Here is a 22,838-nt window from a genome sequence, read left to right on the forward strand (position 1 = left end):
CAGTACACCTCCACTTAGCTCAGCAGGGGGTTCCATAAGCCTCCCTGCCCCAATCTAACCAGGTGGAATGGGAGGGGACAAAGCCCCCCAGCTCCCAAGCCCCCTCACCAAAGGCCCCATCAAGGGCTGGGGAGCAATGCAAAACAATCCTGGAACCCACGCACCTTCAAACTGAGAAGCAACCCTGTCCATCCACAGCACCTGGGGGTGCTGGGGCTCCCTGCCCCCACGACCCTGTTCCAGACCCCCCAGCCCAGCAACCATAATAAACAGCAAGCTCTTTTTCTTTATGACACCAAATTCCTCCAAGCCGAACAGCTCCTTCCATCGCTACCTCAGCCATAGATCACATTAAAAACTCACGGAGGGCAACTTAAACACATCACATTTGTTTCTCTCTATATTATTTCAAAAGTAACGGCATTAAAAATGGATTTTACTACAGAAAATAAATATCAACACGTGGGCCGGGAGCCCAGGCAGGGGGAGAGAGCCCACCAGGAGAAGGTCCCTGAGGGCTTGGGCACAGCTTAGGCACTGACCAAGGAGGTGGCTGAGAGGACAGACTACACCTGGGGTGGGGTGGGGTGTGGGGGGAATGCCTGGGGAGGGGGCAATGCCCGCCCACCTGGGCACCTGCCCCAATGCCAGACCAAGAGGGACAAGAGTCACTGGTTTGAACTGGTCCCCCAAAGCTCATGCCCTCACTGATCTTTGCAACCTCTGGAGGGTAGGAGCTCTGGGGCAAGAAGTTCACTAGTCTCTAGGGGTTATTCCAACTATTGACACAGCAGAAGAAAAAAATGAATTCAACTTACTATCCAGTTTGATTTTCCATTACTATAAAAATATACATCTGCTCAAAGGAGGGAGATGGCAAGCTGCAGGCACATGCCACCTGGGGGGTCCCCCTGCAGCTCACCACCACAACCCAGCCTGCCCCTCCAGGCGGCAGGGGTGGGGGCTGTGTGTGGGTGGGGGACGGACCAACTGGTAATCTGTCACCTACAGCCCCAGCTCACACAGCTACACACACCGGGCCACACGGAACAGGAACAAGCCAACAATAGAAACACCCCAAATGCTCCTGGCAGGACTCTGCCCAGGCCCGGGCGCATGCCCCCGCCCCGCCGGCAGCAGCAGCGGACGAAATGTGGCCACCCTGACCCGAAGGCAAACTTGTCCTCACACCCTGAGCTCTGCCCAGGGAACTGGGGCCAAGTCCCGCCTGACACCAACTGGTCTGGCGGGAAACGCCTGCCCAGCCAGACAGGCACAGGCCCCCCCAAGGGTCCCTCCTTGTGCTCAGGGGCCAGGCTGGTGCAGCCTGGCCCTACCTCCCAGGGTGACGCCTGGGCCCAAATTCAGCTGTCCCTGCCAGTCAGGCACTGGTGCAGAACGGAGGGCACCAGGCTCAGCCCCGCCCAGCCCCAGGGCCCCCAAGCTAGGAGGGAGGGGGGACTCCCCACCCCTCCACATCTGGCCCTGGCCCCCAGGGTCTGCGGTAGAGAATTCCCGCCCCCGCTTCTCTCTCTCTCCCTCCTCCCTCTCAGTGCCCGCTGCCCGTCTCAGGGACGGCCCCAGCTCCCGCCTCCGGCCAGCAAGGCCCACATCCTTCCTCCCTCAGCTGGCCCCTTCGCCTGGCAGGAGGCTGGGGGATCAGGCTGCTGGGGAACCCCTCCAGCTCCCATCAGTCTTCATCCCCAGCCCCCAAACTCTGGGTTGCTGTCCCTTTTCCTGTAGAACAGGAAACAAGGTTATTTCCTAGACTCAGAGCCAGCCCTCTGCCCCTCTGGCTCTGCCTGGGGACCAGGACCCAGCAGGGGAATGCGCCCTTAGCCAGAAAGCAGAGGGATTCTGCAATTCACCCCCAGCTACCGGCCCAGGGGGCTGACAGCTGTCACTCAGCACCCCACCCCCTGGGGAAGAGGGGGCCGATTCCATCAGAGCCTCAGAGGAAACGCATTGATAGGCGATTATTTATTTATTTATGCAAAAGTGAGCCGACTTTGTTCACCAGGTAACCGGGCACGCGGCCCAACCCCTACGGCCCTGGCCGCCCCCAAATCCCTCCTACGCCCCACACCCGCTCCGGGTCATTAGGTCCCCGCCTCTCAACTCCCAGAGCACCAGCAGAACCCTGGGATTTGGGGGTTGAAGGGGAGGGGCTCCTCCTTCCGCAGTCTCCCCCTTTCCCAGGGCCGTTCCTAAAATCCAGCCTTGTTCTCCGGTCCCACGGTCCCCCCCTTCACCCACCCCCGCCACACACTAAGCAAGCTGGAGAGCAAATTGCAGTTTTAAATCCAAAGACGGAGAGAGGGGGAAGGAGGAGGGGGCGCGCGGCAGCGCTGGGCGCGCACCTCGCCCCCGAGCCGGGGGAGCCGCGGGGCGGCCAGGAAACCCGGGAACCCCCCCTCCCCGCGCCCCCTTCTCGTCCACCTCCCCCTCCCCCTTCCTGGCGCTGCCTGCCAGGCTTCGAGCCGAGCCCAGCCGAGCCGCGGGCCCCGGTGGAAACAAAGACCGATCGCACCGCGGGCACCGCAGCCACGGGGTCCGGCGGACTGGACCCGGGCGCGCGGAGGGGGCGCAGAGCACCCCCGGCGCGCTGCACAAAAGAGCCCGGCCGGCCCGTCCCCAGCGGGGGTCTAGGGCTGGGGAGGAGGCGCCACTCACCGGAGTGCTGGGCTGCCGGCTCCGTTGGTCCGAGCCAGGCGAGGGGCTTTGGGGGTCGTCTGTCTTCCGGCCGCGGCAGCGACGCGGGCGCTCGGCAGCTTCGCCGCTCACCCTAAAATCGAGATCATATTTCCCTTTGAGTCCTAACACTATGATAATATAATCTCAGTTATGGTATAAAGCAGGTAACTGATTTGAGAAGGGTACTGAGTTTGAGGACATATTGACTGATTCATTCCACAAATACTTTACTAAGCGACTATGCTAAGGGCCTGGGATCCCATGAAACAAAATGCCAGCAGAAGTGAATCTCTTTAATGAAACAAAGTATGTGGAAGACAAATCATTAAATGCTTACTTACAGTAAAGCATGCAATGTATCCTGAAATAGGATATATAAATGACTATATGTCCAGGGCTTGCCCCAAGAGCAAGTCTTCTCTAAATGGATTATTTTCTTTTCTCTTTCTTTACCTTGTCTTCCCCACTTATACCTCTACTCTCTGCTTCAGTGAAAGATATTTCTCCTTTCCACTTCTAGCTGAAAAAAAAACAAGTCTCAGGTGTCAATTTACTATGTAACTGTGGGTCCCTCTCTGTATTACAAAACAAGATTCAGGAGACAGTGAGTCCTGATATCATGACCTCCAAAAGGGTCACAAGGGATCTCTGAAAATTTCAATAGTTTTAGTGTCTTTTCTACATCTTTTCCGATGATTCAGGTATGGAGGTTTCTATATCTTGGGCCTAGAATTCCTTCTACTGAGTGGTGAGTTGATGTGGTTTTAGTGCTTATATCCTATAAGTTCTTTTAACTAGTGTCTTATAGCCTCCCAAAGTGTTTATATATACATATATGACTGGCCACCATTTAAAATGAAAAAAATAATTTACATTGCTACTTATCCTCATTGAGTTGCCCATTTAAGAAGCAGAACTACACTGTCAGAGCATCCACTTTTGTAATACCTTAGCCATAGTATTTTAACATATATAGTAGTTCTCAATATTTACAGTGTATTGGAAGCACCATATTAGTCAGGGTACTCCAGAGAAACAGAACCAATAGGAGATATATAATAAATATAATGTAATATATGTAATTGCTTTAACATATGTAATTGCTATTAAACATATTAAATATTAAATATATTGTATATTAAATATAAGCTGGAAACTAGGAAATCCAGGGGTGTAGTTTTCAGAACTGACGTAAGCCACAGTCAGAGGGCAGGGGATCAGATCAAACACTCAGGCAGAGAGAGCAAATTCTCCTTTCCTCTGACTTTTTATTCTTTTGGGGCCCTCAAGAGATTGGATGAGGCCCACCTACACTGGGGAGGGAAATCTGCTTTACTCCATCTACCAATTCAAATGCTAATCTCATCTGGGAACAGACCCACCCAGTAATAATGTTTAGCAAAATATCTGTGTATCTCAGGATATAGTTGAGTTGACACTTAAAAATTAATCATTACATTCTGCAAACCTTAAAATATACCAATGCCTCAGTCCAACCCCCAGAAATTCATATTTAATTGGTATAAATTACAGGCTGGGCTTTAAGATTATCAAAAGCTCCCCAGGAGATTTTAATGAATCACCAAAAGTTAAGAACCATTAACATCATAGAATATTTCTTTCTTGATGAGAAATCAAAATGCTTCTCACTTTTAGCGTTGATGCCCTGGGAGAGATATTATCTACCTCTATAAGGTGCCTTCAGAGTATCCCACTGTACCCCATGTAGTCAGTATTTTCAAACAGGCCACTGCAAACATGTGCCTCCAAGTCTGGTAAAAGTCAATCCAAATATTTTTCCCCAATATGGTAGTAGATGGGTAGAATTTCTTTTATGATCACCACGTTGTATGGTAGGCATAATTATTCCCATGTAGAGGGTGAACTGAGATTCAGAGGAAAATAGGGGTGCATATTGCCACAAAGCTAGCAAATGTAAAAAATTAGGAAAAGGTCAAGTTTTCTGATCCGAGTTAAATAAGTAGTAGGTATCATTATTTTATTTATTCCACAGATACTACTGTCAGGGGTGAGTAGAATAAAAGCAAATGAATAAAAATGTAGTCAGCCTATGAACGGGAAGATTAGCTAGCATCCTTCACACAAAAGACCTGATACGTATTCGGCCACTAGAGAGGTTTAGTCAGCTGTATTTACAGTCCCATAAATGGAAAGAAGCATCATGACAAAAGGAAATTCTATGAATCCAGGAAAAAGCACATCAAATTAAATAAATAATTCACAGGCAGAGCAAAGATTACAGAGTTGGCTCTGATAACAAAGTATCTAAAATAAGTGGTGATGTGTTTCTCCAACCACACAGGCTGCCAGTCCAGGTGCAAAGGAAAATAAATAAAACTATTATAGATCTAGTAAGAGTTAAACAGACAATAAAAACCAACAATGGCGATGAATTTTAAGTTGGTGATTCTTTGAACAATCTTCAAAAGATTTCATTTGCTCTGTTAACGCAATGTCAAGTCCATTTTAGAAATAAAAGAACATTTTTCTGCTTGCTAGAGTTTAGACATAAATCCTCAAACTGTATTAAATCAAGGTGCTTCTAGAATCAGAGCTAAAGATCACCAAGGATTATTAAAGAACTATAGTCACTCCCTCATTTTACAGGTGAGAAAACCAAGGTGGTAAATGACTGTGTGATGGCCTTAAAGTCCACATGATTCCCATCAGTGGCCAAAACAAGATTAGAATGCAGGTCTCCCATTTCCTCTTAATTATTCATCATTCTTTAGTCATTTTGAGCACAACTAGTGCACTGCTGTTTGAAACCTGACCTTTCCAATGGCAGTCAAAATGCCATACTTTAATAGTGCTTCCATTGTCTTTGACTAGAATATTAAATAACTGGCAATCATGTTCTGAGCTTCTTTCCAGATGAATTATATGTTAAGCTCTATTTCAATATTGATTTGTAATATACTTTAAAGCATGTTGATCTTCCTCTGGTCTCTTCTTACAGTTCTGAGCTACATGAATGCTAGAGTTCCTAAAATTTGTGATTTTCTGAATGGCCATCTCTACTATGTCCACCAACCCAACAACAGTCACTGCTTGTTGCTAGACAGAAAAAAAAAGTTAATAAATTTACAAGTGAAATCCTGTGTTCATTTTTTTTAATGAAAAACAGAAACCTATTTCATTTAGAATCTAAACCCTAGAAGCATACACAGGGCTTAAAGAAATGTATGATTCTTCTATGGAATATTGGAGAATTCTTGTTTAATCAATGGAAGCACATCGTTAGTTTACTCAGGTCCCTAAAAAGGCGGAGGACCTCACTTAAAAGAAACAAGTGACTATCTTAGTTAATGTAAATAGAAATACATTTCCAGCTTATTTATGGTTGTTCATTTCTATACCATACAGTGGTCTGTTTCTCAGGATATCAGTATAAAAGGCAAACTGATAGGTGAGAAGGGTAAGTGGTATAATAAAAAAGTTAAAAGCATGGGCTACATGACATGGACAAGTTACCGAGCCTTTCTAATCTTCCATATGCACATCTATAAAACAGGGAATAAAACATATTACAAAGAGATATGCTTCTCCTCCCACCATGCTTTGGCCTTCACATGTTTGGGAGGCATAGGAGATCCAGTGCCTTTCCCCTCCATCCTATTCTTGGAAGAGGAATTGTTAATGTTATTGGTCAGTAACCAGAACATCTACGGAGCAATGGGTAGAATTATTACATTTGAAAGGGACAAACGTGTCACATGGTTCTGTCCCAGTAGCTCAGCTTATGATTCACAGAATAAGGCATGTTAGCTTAAGCTTGTCCCATGACCTAGTCATCTGTGATTTGGGGGCAAGGGAGAGAGAGAAGGAAAGCCTCAATCAGAATTCCAAAATGAAGTAACAGCGGCTAGCTCACTAGTAATAAATAATACTTTGGTCTTTTCTGATTATCGTTTCTTGTGTATGGATCCCTTGGCAGGAAACTTAACCACCCACTTCAGAGGTCTGTTATGAAGTCTGATATGGTATAAAAAGTGCACAGTGCAGTGCCTCATATGCAATAAGCTGTCAAAGAATATTATCTAGATGACCTTGGATTTGCACTTAAATGTTTGTTATTAAATCAGTTTGCATGGGACTAGTATCCAGAGCCTCAGGATAAAGTAGATTCATGTGAGTTAATAAATGAAAAGCTCTCTGAAATTCTAGATGGCAGGTCATGCTAACTCAGGTAAGTGGAAGCTGGTGGCTGGGCGTTCCCTCAGGACACGTGTTTTGATGGAATGAGGACTCAGGGTGTAGAAACCAGCTTGGCAGTGGATGGTAAACCATTGCCCAGCACATGCTGCCTCCTGTTAAGCAGAAGGCTCTCATGCAAATTGCTTTCTGAATCGTTAGCTGTCGGCAAACCTCATCTCTCCTCCTGCAGCTGTTGTTTCTGATTTTGCCTGCAAACTTTTCATATTGGGCAGGCTCCCAAGCCAAACAAGTTGTCCCTCTGCAGGCTTTGTTCCTGGGGGCGAGAAGTGAACCTCACAGATAAGTCAAAGTAAGGATGCACCATGGACTAATACACACTGAAGGAACAGACTCCTGCAAGCTAAGGTGATGAATGCCTTTGAAAGTAATTTTCATGCGGCTTCCTATGAGAATGTCAGCCAGGCTCCAGAAGTTATATCCTGCAATTTTAAAATTATCTGCCTCTGTAGACTTCTAAAGCTTCTATCAGCTAAGAAGTATCTTTTTTAAAAAAGAAAATATTTTTATACAATTTTAAAGACTACTTTCCATTTATTACAAAATATTGGCTATATTCCCCCTGTTGTATAATACACCCTGGAGCCTACTTTACACCAAATAGTTTGTACTTCCCACTTCCCAATTCCAACTCTTAAATTGCCTTTCCCCCTCCCCCACTGGCAATTACTAGTTTGTTCTCTATATCTGTGAGTCTGCTTCTTTTATGTTATATTCACCAGTTTGTTTTATTTCTTAGATTCCACATATAAGCGCTATCATACAGTATTTATCTTTCTCTGTCTGACTTGTTTCTCTTAGAATAATGCCCTCCAAGTCCATCCATGTTGCTGCAAATGGCAAAATTAATTTCATTCTTTTTTATGGCTGAGTAGTATTTATATATATATATGTATGCAAATATATAAATTTAAATTATATATTATATATATATATAAAATCTTCTTTATCCATTGATCTGTTGATGGACACTCAGGTTGTTTCCACGTCTTGGCAATCGTAAATAACGCCGCTATGATGCTACGAACATTGGGGTGCATGTATCTTTTTGAATTATAGTTTTGTCTGGATATATGCCCAGGAGAGGGATTGCTGGATCATATGGTAATTCTATTTTTAGCTTTTGAGGGACCTCCGTACTGTTTGCCACAGTGGCTGTACCAATTTATTACATTCCCACCAGAGGAATGTGTGGGAAATCTCTGTACCTTGTGCTCAATTTTACTGTGAACCTAAAACTTAATTAATTCCCAGCAGCATTAGCAAATAAGACCATGCATTTTTTTAAAAATCTTTTTTTAAGGCATCGTAAATATTTGCTGAATAAAATGAGAAACTCTATCTCGATTGGGTGGATTAAATCAGCAGAAACTAAGCTCCACCTGTGATTTTAGCAGCTGAACTGATTGAGAAATTCAAAGCAGAACAGGCACAAGTCCTCTCTGAACAAGGTAAGGTACAAGAAAAGGAAGGATGGATGTTGTAGGCAAATCATAACACTCTATCATGGCTAAATATAATATCAGGAATTAAATAACTTGAAATCATATAAAAATTTCCTTTACTCGTATGCCCCCTCCCGCATAAAGTGGAAGGTGAGCACAAATGTAAATCAAGCAGGCAGAGGCTCCCACTATCTTATATATGAAATCAAAATTTTAAAGTGTTTTCTTCAGAATCCCTTTTGCCTGGGTGCAGAAGAAAAAGTAGCTGATCAGTGCACCCAAAGGTAAAATGAAAAATAGTAAAAGGAAGTTCTACATTTTTGAATTTAAAATCTGAAATACATTTCTTTAACACTCTTCTTATTTATACCCATGTACCTGAAAAACCAAAATTAAAATTAAATTGTATTAGAGCAGAGGAGCAAAAATTTCCAGCCAATCCAAAGGTTAAGTGGTGCCTGATACACTGTTTGAATAAAGTTACGAATCCATATCCAGACTCAGCTAGAAAATTAAAGCGTGCTGTGATCACTCGGTACGAAGAGGGGTCATGGCAATTGATTTTATTTATACACACTTTCATACATAATAATTTATCAAATTTGTCCTATGCCACTTTCCATGCTTATTTAATCCTCATTTAATCTCTACCAAATGAATACTGTGAAACATGTTTAATCATTATTCCCATTTCCAAGATGTGGGAACTGAGGCAGGAAGTATGGTACATCAAAATTCAGAAAGTTTGTCACTCCAGATATATCCAGGTCTAGCTCTTTAACCTGTATAATAGTCTTTTTCTCTTTTCCTTGCCGTGTGAACCTTTCATCTTCTCCCACTGTCAAATTCAAGTGTTAACTCTAACCTCTCTTGACCTCCGCTATCCACTGAAGGATGTCTTCTGGCTTCCTAGAAAAGCTTCACCATTCTTAGCAGAGTACTTGAGATCTAGCAGGTGCTTTGTTAAGTGAATAAGTTAATAAACATAAAAGAGAACATTAAAATTGCCATTGAAGGGATGGAGAAACAGGCTCTGAAAGATTAAGTAACTTCCTTCATGTAAGGGGTCAAGCTGGAATTCAGATTCTGAAGCCCAAGTGATCATCCTCAGAATAATCTAAGTTATCTTCATTGGGATAGAATATGCTCAGTCTATATCCCTCACTAGACTCTAAGGAACAAGAAGGCAGTACTAGGTACCTAATGCACTTCATTTTGGGTAAATTTTTCATTTATGCAAAAATACTTGTGTAAAGATAGACTAAAGCCTTAAGCTTTCCCTGCTGGATTCCCTGCTCAACTGTGAGTACTCCTGTGATGAAAACTCGCCTAACGCACTGAATGACCTTGACCAAGCAGCTTTCCTTTACAGCCTCCATTTTCTTTTCTGTAAAATACTGTTGACAGGACATGTTCCACCTGCCTCATAGAAATGCGTTTATAAAGCACTTTGGAAAGCATGAAGCTTTTTTTTTTTTTTTTTTTTTCGGTACGTGGGCCTCTCACTGCTGTGGCCTCTCCTGTTGTGGAGCACAGGCTCCGGACGCGCAGGCTCAGCAGCCATGGCTCACGGGCCCAGCCGCTCCACGGCATGTGGGATCTTCCCGGACCGGGGCACGACCCTGTGTCCCCTGCATCGGCAGGCGGACTCTCAACCACTGCACCACCAGGGAAGCCCAAGCATGAAGCTTTCTTCAAAAGCAAGCATTTTAAATGTCATTATTATAGGACTCCTTAAAAGGAGCCTTTTTATGGTGAAAAGAAACCTTAGCTTATGAATTGTGCAACTCAACCACAGAAAATTTAAGGCAGAACATGCATGACACAATAATAATTCCAAATAAATCCTTCTAATGGTTAAGTAAAGAGAAGTCAAAATTCTTCTCTGGACTATTTTGATTTCATACAAAGGGCATCCCTTTAGAAGTTATGGAAGTTCAGATACAGAGCCTCAAACTCTAGATTGCAATGAGACATTTGTTTCTGAACTTCTGCTGCCAGTCTTGCTAACAGTTCACTTGCAATGTAATATATTACTGCATTTCATTTCTAGGCAAGAACATTATTTACTCACAGAAGAAATACTTTTCTGAGGAAAGACTGTCTTTGGAAACTTTCAAGGACATTTGAGAAATGCTTCAGCCCAAGCCACAAAATTATGAGCATGCTTTTGTGCCTCTCTGTTCCCAGGGCACCATTTTAAAAAATCTTTCATTTAAGTTTATTGCAAGCATCCATCTTCCCTTTCCAGAAAAAACAGCAATTAACACAACTTCATTGATTTCCAGTTTTCCTAGGTGTCACTTCGTAATGCATATATTGTAAGCAGTTCACATCATCATTTTCATCGCTTTCAACATTTTCCATGTTGTCTCCCTACCTGAATTGTGACTTTTTGTATGGAAAGTTTTATTTATCACTAGCATCTTACTTTGAATAAATCTGAAATCAACATTCAGGATTATTTATTTTTATTTTCTTCAGTATGTTTCTAACTTAGCAAACTAGGGGTAAAAATGCCATGTAACAACAATATGTAATATTTACATAGAGCCCATGTAGTGAACATAGTCCTAAACTCTTACCAAATCCTCACCAGCCCCTATAAAGTAGGTACTATTAACCTTGTCATTTGATAGATGAGAAAACTGATGCATAAACTGGTTAAGTAACCTGTCTGAGGTCAGATAGCTAGTGATTACTTTCCCCATCACCGCCATTGTTTAGTTAATGCGTCCTTCCCATCTCAGTTCAAATAGCACTGACACAAAAAAGCCTTTCTTTGACCTCCTGAAAATACTGGGTCTCGTTGCTTTTACAGCATCATATGTTTATTATTCATTTCACATATTTGTGTGATTATCTAATTATATTTGAACGTATTTTTCCTAAGGGTAACTCTAGTCCAGCTGTGCTTTCCAAATTATGAAATCCGGGACTACGTGGGCTATGTCTGTTTTGCTTATTACTGTACTTTCAGTATTTGGTGCATGGTAAGTATTCAGGAAATGTGATGGATGGATGAATACAGGACTTTGTAAGAACAAATAAATAAATGACTGGATCAATAAATTTGGTTGATCATAACATAAACAACAGTGCCATGTTAAAAGTTTTCTCTGGGTCTATACACAAACTCTTCTCAGACAGGGTTCCTGTTTGCTGTCTACACCACCAGTTGGAAGAGAAAAAAGCCAATCAAGGTCTGACTGTCATGTGTACAGGCTGAAGCTGATGCATTAGGTTGAGGGACAGGGTGATTTAGGAATAATTTTACTTCTGGCTGAACTATATATAGAACCAAGTCTTACGTAATAAAAAACCCCCCTACTTTTAATATGATTGTGTGAAGAATGAAATAGGAGCATCAAGCCCATTAATTGCAATATTTAATTATATTGTCCCATTTCCACATTCATTTCCATGAATTTGAATGCCATTAGGTCAAGCTAACCCAAGCATTTACACCACCATGATAAATAGTGAAATATCAATGGATACACAGAAAGAAAATTTCCCAAATTTAGCAGAGAACACATTAGCATGAACTTGTAAATTTAACATTCAAGTTCATTGGCGCGCAGAGAACCAAGTGACTTTTGTTAAAGTAGGAAACTTTATGACTATGTGAGGACATGAACATTGAGAAAGTGCTCCCTATTTTAAAACCAGGACATTAGAAATATTTTAATGAATTTATTTTTTGCATATCTGCCATCTAGGTGACAGTAAAACTCAATATTTATACATCAGATTTTTAAAACATGGTGCATATATACTGTATACTGCTACAGAATATAAGTTGCCCCCAAATCTCCAAGATACAATATGGGATCAAACAAACAAACAGAATGACAAGAAAAACCAACTGTAATATTTTGACACCTCTTAATTATTAAATAATTATGTTCAGAGAAATAAAAGTTAAAAAATTGTGCTCTGAAGAGTATTTAAAATATGAATGAACCTTCAAGATGGCAGAGGAGTAAGACGTGGAGATCACCTTCCTCTCCACAAATACATCAGAAATACATCTACATGTGGAACAACTACAGAACACCTACTAAACACTGGCAGAAGACCTCAGACTTCCCAAAAGGCAAAAAACTCCCCACGTACTTGGGTAGGGCAAAAGAAAAAAGAAAAAACAGAGACAAAAGAATAGGGATGGGACCTGCACCTCTGGGAGGGAGCTGTGAAGGAGGAAAAGCTTCCACACACTATGAAGCCCCTTCACTGGTAGAGACAGGGAGCAGTGGGTGGGGGGAAGCTTTGGAGACACGGAGGAGAGCACGGCAACAGGGGTGCAAAGGGCAAAGCGGAGAGCATCCCGCACAGATCAGTGCTGACCAGCACTCACCAGCCTCAGAGGCTTCTCTGCTCACCTGCCAGGGCAGGTGGGGGCTGGGAGCTGAGGCTCAGGCTTCAGAGGTGAGATCCCAGGGAGAGGACTGGGGTTGGCTGCGTGAACACAGCCTGAAGGGGGCTAGTGTGCCACAGCTAGCTGGGAGGGAGTCGAGGAAAATGTCTGGATCTGCCTAAGAGGCAAGACACCACTGTTTCGGGGTGCACAAGAAGAGGGGATTAATAAAGCACTGCCGAAACGAGCTCCAGAGATGGGCGCGAGCCGCGGCTATCAGCGCGGACCCCAGAAACAGGCATAAGATGCTAAGGCTGCTGCTGCAGCCACCAAGAATCCTGTGTGCAAGCACAAGCCACTGTCCACACTTCCCCTCCTGGGAGCCTTTGCAGCCCGCCATTGCCAGGGTCCCGAATTCCAGGGACAACTTCCGCGGGAGAACGCACGGCGCGCCTCAGGCTAGTGCAACATCACGCTGGCCTCTGCTGCAGCAGGCTCGCCCCGCACTCCGTACCCCACCCTCCCCCCGGCCTGAGTGAGCCAGAGCCCCCGAAGCAGCTGCTCCTTTAACCCTATACTGTCTGGGTGAAGAAAAGACACCCTCAGGTGACCTACACGCAGAGGAGGGGCCAAATCCAAAGCTGAGCCCCAGGAGCTGTGCAAACAAAGAAGAAAAAGGGAAATCTATCCCAGCAGTGGAATACCTGAATAGACAATGAATCATCCCAAAATTGAGGCGGTGGACTTTCTGTGATTTTGTCTGTATAGCTTTGCTTATACCATTTGTCCTATGGTTCTGTCTGTACATCTTTTGTTTCTTTGCTTTTTAGTATAGTTTATAGGGCTTGTTATCATTGGTGGATTTCTTTTTTGGTTTGGTTGCTCTCTTCTTTCTTTCTTTTTTTAAATTACTTTTTAATTTTTAAAAAATTTTAATTTTTTTTATTTTAATAACTTTATTTTATTTTTTACTTTCTTTCTTTTTTTCTCCCTTTTGTTCTGAGCCGCGTGGCTGACAGGGTCTTGGCGCTCTGAAGGGTGTCAGGCCTGTGCCTCTGAGGCAGGAGAGCCAAGTTCAGGACATTGGTCCACGAGAGACCCCCCCAGCACCACGTAATATCAAAAGGCAAAAGCTCTCCCAGAGATCTCCATCTAAACGCTAACACCCAGCTCCACTCAACGACCAGCAAGCTACAGTGCTGGAAACCCTAGGCCAAACAACTAGCAAGAGAGGAACATAACCCCACCCATTAGCACACAGGCTGCCTAAAATCATAATAAGGTCACAGACACCCCAAAACACACCACAGGATGCGGTCCTGCCCACCTGAAAGACAAGATGCAGCCTCATCCACCAGAACACAGGCACCACTCCCATCCACCAGGAAGCCTACACAACCCACTGAACCTACCTTAGCCATTGGGGGCAGACACCAAAAACAGCAGGAATTACGAACCTGCAGCCTGCAAAAAGGAGACCCCAAACACAGTAAGTTAAGCAAAATGAGAATACAAAGAAATACACAGCAGATGAAGGAACAAGGAAAAAACCCACCAGACCAAACAAATGAGGAGGAAATAGGCAGTTCACCTGAAAAAGAACTCAGAGTAATGCTAGTAAAGATGAGCCAAAAGCTTGGAAATAGAATGGAGAAAATACAATAAACGTTTAACAAGGACCTAGAAGAACTAAAGAGCAAACAAACAATGATGAAGAACACAATAAATGAAATTTAAAATTCTCTGTAAGGAATCAATAGCAGAATAACTGAGGCAGAAGAACAGAAAAGTGACCTGGAAGATAAAATAGTAGAAATACCTACTGCAGAGCAGAATAAAGAAAAAAGAATAAAAAGAATTGAGGACAGTCTCAGAGACCTCTGGGACAACATTAAACACACCAACATTCGAATTATAGGGGTCGCAGAAGAAGAAGAGAAAAAGAAAGGAACTGAGAAAATATTTGAGGAGAATACAGTTGGAAACTTCCCTTATATGGGAAAGGTAATAGGCAATCAAGTCCAGGAAGCGCAGACAGTGCCATACAGGAAATATCCAAGGAGAAAGATGCCAAGACACATATTAATCAAACTATCAAAAATTAAATACAAAGAAAAAATATTAAAAGCAGCAAGGGAAAACAACAAATAACATACAAGGGAATCCCCATAAGGTTAACAACTGACCTTTCAGCAGAAACTCTGCAAGCCAGAAGGGAGTAGCAAGACATATTCAAAGTGATGAAAGGCAAAAACCTACAACCAAGATAATTCTACCCAGCAAGGATCTCATTCAGATTCGACGGAGAAATTAAAACCTTTACAGACAAGCCAAGGCTAAGAGAATTCAGCACCACAAAACCAGCTTTATTACAAATGCTAAAGGAAATTCTCTAGATAGGAAACACAAGAGAAGGAAAAAAACCTCCAATAACAAACCCAAAAGAATTAAGAAAATGGGAATAGGAACATACATATCAATAACTACCTTAAATGTAAATGAATTAAATGCTCCAACCAAAGGACACAGACTGGCTGAATGGATACAAAAACAAGACCCCTATATATGCTGTCTACAAAGGAACCACTTCAGACACATACTGGGGACCCAGACAGACTGAAAGTGAGGGGATGGAAAAAGACATTCCATGCAAATGGATATCAAAAGAAAGCTGGAATAGCAATTCTCATATCAGACAAAATAGACTTTAAAATAAAGACTATTACAAGAGACAAAGAAGGACACTACATAAGGATCAAGGGATCAATCCAAGAAGAAGATATAACAATTGTAAATATTTATGCACTTAAAATAGGAGCACCTCAATACATAAGGCAAATGCTAACAGCCATAGAAGGGGAAATCAACAGTAACACAATCATAGGAGGGGACTTTAACACCCCACTTTCACCAAAGGACAGATCATCCAAAATGAAAATAAATAAGGAAACACAAGCTTTAAATGACACATTAAACAAGATGGACTTAATTGATATTTATAGAACATTCCATCATAAAGAACAGAATACACTTTCTTCTCAAGTGCTCATGGAACATTCTCCAGGACAGATCATATATTGACTTGTCACAAGTCAAGCCCTGGTAAATGTAAGAAAATTAAAATCGTACCAAGTACCTATTCTGACCATAATGCTACAAGACTAGATATCAATTACAGGAAAAATACTGTAAAAAATACAAAAACATGGAGGCTAAACAATATGTTACTAAATTACCAAGAGATCACTGAAGAAATCAAAAAATACCTAGAAACGAATGACAATGAAAACACGATGGCGCAAAACCTACGGGATGCTGCAAAAGCAGTTGTAAGAGGGCAGTTTGTAGCAATACAAGCCTACCTCAAGAAGGAAGAAACAACTCAAATAAACAATCTAACCTTACACTTAAAGCAAATAGGGAAAGAAGAACAAAAAAACCCCCAAAGTTAGCAGAAGGAAAGAAATCATAAAAATCAGATCAGAAATAAATGAAAAACAAATGAAGGAAACGAGAGCAAAAATCAATAAAACTAAAAGCTGGTTCTTTGAGAAGATAAACAAAATTGATAAACCATTAGCCAGACTCATCAAGAAAAAAAGGAAGAAGACTCAAATCAATAGAATTAGAAATGAAAAAGGAGAAGTAACAACAGACACTGCAGAAATACAATGGATCATGAGAGATCACTACAAGCAACTCTATGCCAATAAAATGGACAACCTGGAAGAAACACACAAATTCTTAGAAATGCACAACCTTCTGAGACTGAACCAGGACGAAACAGAAAATATAAAGACACCAATCAGAAGCACTGAAATAGAGACCGTGATTAAAAATCTTCCAACAAACAAAAGCCCAGGACCAGATGGTTTCACAGGCGAGTTCTAGCAAACATTTAGAAGAGCTAACACCTATCCTTCTGAAACTCTTCCAAAATATAGCAGAGGGAGAAACATTCCCAAACTCATTCTACGAGGCCACCATCACCCTGATACCAAAACCAGACAAAGATGTCACAAAGAAAGAAAACTACAGGCCAATATCACTGATGAACATAGATGCAAAAATCCTCAACAAAATACTAGCAAACAGAATCCAACAGCACATTAAAAGGATCATACACCATGATCAAGTGGGGTTTATCGCAGGAATGAAAGCATTCTTCAATATATGCAAATCAATCAATGTGATAAACCATATTAACAAACAGAAGGAGAAAAACCGTATGATCATCTCAATAGATGCAGGAAAAGCTTTCCACAAAATTCAACACCCATTTACAATAAAAACCCTCCAGAAAGTAGGCATAGAGGGAACTTGCCTCAACATAATAAAGGCCATATATGACAAACCCACAGCCAACACCGTTTTCAATGGTGAAAAACTGAAACCATTTCCTCTAAGATGAGGAACAAGACAAGGTTGTTCACTCTCACCACTATTATTCAACATAGTTTTGGAAGTTCTAGCCACAGAAATCAGAGAAGAAAAAGAAATAAAAGGAATCCGAATTGGAAAAGAAGTAAAGCTGTCACTGTTTGCAGATGACATGATACTATATATAGAGAATCCTAAAGATGCTACCAGAACACTACTAGAGCTAATCAATGAATTTGGTTATATAGCAGGATACAAAATAAATGAACAGAAATCTCTTGCATTCCTATACACTAATAATGAAAAATCTGAAACACAAATTAAGGAAACACTCCCATTTAACACTGCAACAAAAAGAATAAAATACCTAGGAATAAACCTACCTAAGGAGACAAAAGACCTTTATGCAGAAAACAGTAAGGCACTGAGGACAGAAATTAAACATGATACAAACAGATGGAGAGATATACCATGTTCTTGGATTGGAAGAATCAACATTGTGAAAATGACAATACTACCCACAACAATCTACAGATTCAATGCAATACCTATCCAACTACCAACGGCATTTTTCACAGAATTAGAACAAAAAATTTCACAATTTGTATGGAAACACAAAAGACCCTGAATACCAAAAGCAATCTTGAGAAAGAAAAACAGAGCTAGAGGAATTACAATCCCAGGCCTCAGACTATATTACAAAGGTACAGTAACCAAGACAGTACGGTACTGGCACAAAGACAGAAATATACATCAATGGATCAGGATAGAAAGCCCAGAGAGAAACCCACACACATATGGTCACCTTATTTTTCATAAAGGAGGCAAGAATATACAATGGAGAAAAGACAGCCTCTTCAATAATGGTGCTGGGAAAACTGGACAGCTACATTTAAAAGAATGAAATTAGAACACTCCCTAACACCATACACAAAAATAAACTCAAAATGGATTAAATACCTAAATGTGAGACCAGACGGTATAAAACTCTTAGAGGAAAACATAGGCAGAATACTCTATGACATAAATCACAGCAAGATCCTTTTTGACCCACCTCCTAGAGAAATGGAAATAAAAACAAAAATAAACAAATGGGACCTAATGAAACTTCAAAGCTTTTGCACAGCAAAGGAAACCATAAACAAGATGAAAAGACAATCCTGAGAATGGGAGAAAATATTTGCAAATGAAGAAACTGACAAAGGATTAATCTCAAAATATACAAGCAGCTCATGCAGCTCAACATCAAAAAAACAAACAAGCCAATCCCAAAATGGGCAGAAGCCCTAAACAGACATTTCTCCAAAGAAAATATACAGATTGACAACAAACCCATGAAAGGATGCTCAACATCACTAATCATTAGAGAAATGCAAATCAAAAGTGCAATGAGGTATCACCTCACACCAGTCAGAATGGCCATCATCAAAAAAATCTACAAACAATAAATGCTGGAGAGGGTGTGGAGAAAAGGGAACACTCTTGTACTGTTGGTGGGAATGTAAATTGATACAGTCACTATGGAGAACAGTATGTCGGGTCCTTAAAAAACTAAAAATAGGACTACCATACGACCCAGCAATCCCACTGCTGGGCATATACCCTGAAAAATCATCATTCAAAAAGAGACATGTACCAGAATGTTCTTTGAAGCTCTATTTACAATAGCCAGGACATGGAAGCATCCTAAGTGTCCAGCGACAGATGAATGGATATGAAGATGTGGCACATATATACAATGGAATATTACTCAGCTGTAAAAAGAAACGAAATTGAGTTATTCATAGTGAGGTGGATTGACCTAGAGTCTGTCATACAAAGTGAAGTAAGTCAGAAAGAGAAAAACAAATCCCATATGCTAACACATATATATGGAATCTAAAAAAGAAAGAAAGAAAAAATGGTTCTGAAGAACCTAGGGGCAGGACAGGAATAAATATGCAGACAGAGAGAATGGACTTGAGGACATAGGAAGGGGGAAGGGTAAGCTGGGACAAAGAGAGAGTGGCATGGACATATATACACTACCAAATGTAAAATAGACAGCTAGTGGGAAGTAGCCACATAGCACAGGGAGATCAGCTCAGTGCTTTGTGACCACCTAGAGGGGTGGGATAGGGAGGGTGGGAGGGAGATGCAAGAGGGAGGAGATGTGGGTATATATGTATATGTATAGCTGATTCACTTTGTTATAAAGTAGAAACTAACACACCATTGTAAAGCAATTATACTTCAATAAAGATATTTAAAAATAATAATAAATAAATAAATAAAATGTGAATGACTTTTACATGTGGTTCATCACAAAATCATAAAAGTGCAATTCTCCATTGTATATGTTTAAGAATATATTCATGATGCTGACTAAGGTCCTCATATGACTGTGGCTTTGGTCTTGAAACATGGAGAAATTTTTTCTTGAATTTCTATCAAACACAACTACCCAGCTGCCATTAACAAGTGATGTGCAAAGTCAGAGAGGGTCAACGGTTGTAGGATTTGGGAAAATTTTCTCCATTCTGTGAAGTGTTGAAGTCATTTATTGAACACCCACTAAGTGTAAAACAGGGCAGGATACTAAAATACTGAAAAAATGGACAACATATACTTTAAGTCTTCAAAGAGGTGATACTGACATTAAAACATGTGAAAGTAACCAACAAAATGAAGAGTGCTATACTATCATTTTAGATAACAAATATGTGAGTTAAAATACATTTCTATGTGATCAAATATAAGCGGTTATTATTAAGGATTGACAACTATATTTGTATTGAGGAGAACTGTATTGAAGCAGCCTATGAACTTATTAATGGTTTATTGATTGATTGACTTATAGATCTTGGAAAGCAAAAATTTTCTTAAGGTCAAGTTGTAAAGGTAGGAAAGTAAAGACCATGTAGGATTTAAGATTGTGAAGAAGTTGAAAGACTTCCTAGGCAGATGAAATAGGGATATATTGGAATATAAGGAAAAGAACCTGTACTCCAGATAAGTGAGTGCAGTTGGGTGAATGGATATTTGCTGTATGAAAGAAGTGGGGAGAACTACTGGAAGTGGATTTTGGTGGATTAGAGTATGAGTATCTTGAATGCCAAGCTAGGGGATTGAGATTCCACCTGGCAGGCTGTTTTTGAAGGATGGCATGCTCAGGAAGCCAGGGCTGAGTAGTTCATTGCTAGTCATAGTCAGGGACTCAATCATTCAGCCTGGTTGTCTAATTTTTCTACTGCAGGAAATTCATCTGAAGAAAGGTTGGGTGGAAGACTGTGACGGGCTGAAGACCACTTATCCTTACCCTTACTACTAAAATCACTAAAATGCTAAACCTTTAATGGAACAGCCTTCTGGCTTGACTAGGAACACTACTTCACAAAGAAAGGATGAAACCAAAAGGTTTATCCAACTCAGACCTAGAAGTGGGGAGAATGGTGGGAAGGCTGCAAATAGTCAATCATTTAATACTGAATGGAGAATTAAGGACTCTAGAACTAACCTTTGGAGAAAAGTAAGAACAGAAAAGATAAGATTTGGAACCCTCATTATTATTCCTGTTTTCATATAACAGGGTTTCTTGTCATCCAACTATTCGTTATCTACATCCTAATTTTAAGGTGTCTATAGATTCCAGCCCTTCTAAGTCAGCAAACTGCTCATCCTGTTTCAGAAAATTACTCACTGATGGATTCATAACATAAACATAATACCGTATAATAGAAATAAAATTCAAATCAACTTTAAAGTGAAATTCTGAATTTTAAAGATATAATATCATGAAGCCATTGTAAATAATACCAGAGATCTGCTGGGTTAAACATACAAAGCCATTGATAAATGAGGATGTGCAGTTAACAATTTAAAAAAGAGATACAATAGAAGTAAAAGAAAAAACAATTGAGTATCAAATAATTAAGAGAAGGCCTTGGAAAACTGTTGAATTTTTACCAGAATTAGCCTGTTTGAGCTGCTAACATTGAACATGCAGTGAAGGACAGTTTACTGTCCCATAAACCAGTTTTGCTGAAATAATCACTCAAAACAAAATGTAATTCTTTTTTTTAATTGTAGCACTTGTGCTTAATTAAAATTTAACCTAAATTTTACTGGCTATAAGAGAAAATATACTGGATTCGTTTATATCATAACATATTTTGACAAATGAAAATTATTTTCAAATGCATTTTCAACTACTCTTCAGTCACTATTTACAGATGATTTTAAGCATATGGATTTTTTTTTCATGTACAAATCATCCTTGAAAAATAAGGATTCTTTTACTTGAGTAGGACTTATCTTAATCCAGAGATCAGATCTAGGTCCAATAGACAAAATTTTAAAACTTAAAATTTTCTGAGAGTAAAAGGCACTTAAAAAGTTAAAACCTCCTAACAGACCAGCATTCTGACTATAGAATCAGCTGATTTATGGGTAGTGAGCATTTTGTTATCAAAATACTCATCCACAGCTAGTGAGCCTATAGCATGGATACATGGTAGATTTCTGTACCAGAAATTGGATGAGCTTGTGTGTGGATCTCCTTCCAAATGCTAAGATTTCAAGGGCTTAACTGAGACCAGAACAGCATTTTCCAAAGTTGCTAGAAACAAAGAGTCCTTTAAAATGTTCCACTGACAAAGGGTTGTAGAGCCAAATAAAGTTTAAAAACACTTCAGACCAAACTCTACTTAACAGTGAAATTCACAGAGCACATTATAGCTCATTCCACATCTCAAAAGTCCTCCAGTCACGAAACATGTTTAAATTTACAGAACCCAGGATTTCTCAAGTTTATTTTACTACAAAATCCTTTTTCTTACTTTTTTTCTTTTTTGTTGACTTCACATTCACTAATGTCCCATGGGAGCATAGGTGCTATTCAAAATATTTAACAAACTTCAAGTGAAGGCACTAAACAATCAGAAGGCTGTCTGACTAATTAGAATGACTGTAAAACTAGTGTTCTTTGGATCACTATTTAGAGGAAAAATCTGGTTTAAAACTGAGATCTTAATTGATAATCTAATGCCATCAATCTGCAAAGTTGCCTTAATTAGCAGGGTTCTTTTTTCTTTTTTTTGGTTACAGTTGCTGGACTTAAAATGTAGCTGATATAATGTAAATCATTTCAAAAAGGTCAAATGTATGATGTCACATGTTCTCTAGCATCAAATCCATTTCACTAAGTCTAAAATAATCTCTTTCAAGAGACGCAATATTTTCTTTAACCCTGGAAGGTTCGGTTCTAACCTTGAAATAACTTAAAGACACTTTTCAAAACTAAACTAAAAATTGAAAAAATAATAAGTAGAAAAAGGCAAGAGCTAAAGTAAGAGACATTTTCACTGGCCATTAAAACAATTCTCTTCTTAAATCTGATTTTTAAAAATTAATAGAAAAGACTGGCAATTAACTTATTTTCCCTGGTGACTACTGCCTGTTTGGGGTGATACAAACATTTACCTAGATAACTGTGCTTTAGGAGTAATAAGAATTATATGTTTGGTCTCCGTCCCAGTTTCTGCCACAGAGTTTCTAAAACCCTTGGGATTTCCTAAGTGATGAGATGATAATGGTGTCTTTTGTTATGTTAACAAGGTGATCTTTAGAAAGCACCTAAGGATGGGAGCAGGCAGCCTGTGGAGCCAACCTTGTGATTAGAGGTTGGAACTTTCAGTCCCACCCCCTTGCCCTCAGGGCAGGGAAGAGCCACTCAAGATTGAGCT

At 40.6% G+C, this 22,838-nt stretch overlaps 1 protein-coding gene across 1 annotated transcript in view; it reads right to left on the reverse strand.

Annotated features, from left to right (window-relative positions):
- The window catches only part of LOC125961674 (uncharacterized), a 180,467-nt gene that overhangs the window by 110,652 nt on the left and 46,977 nt on the right, over positions 1 to 22,838 (reverse strand). The window contains exon 4 of the mRNA XM_049700481.1: positions 2,674 to 2,785. Within this exon, the coding sequence (XP_049556438.1) occupies positions 2,674 to 2,785 (112 nt within the window). The remainder of the gene's footprint in view (positions 1 to 2,673; positions 2,786 to 22,838) is intronic.

Source organism: Orcinus orca, chromosome 17 (genome assembly GCF_937001465.1).
Source record: "Orcinus orca chromosome 17, mOrcOrc1.1, whole genome shotgun sequence".
Classification (NCBI taxonomy): domain Eukaryota; kingdom Metazoa; phylum Chordata; class Mammalia; order Artiodactyla; family Delphinidae; genus Orcinus; species Orcinus orca.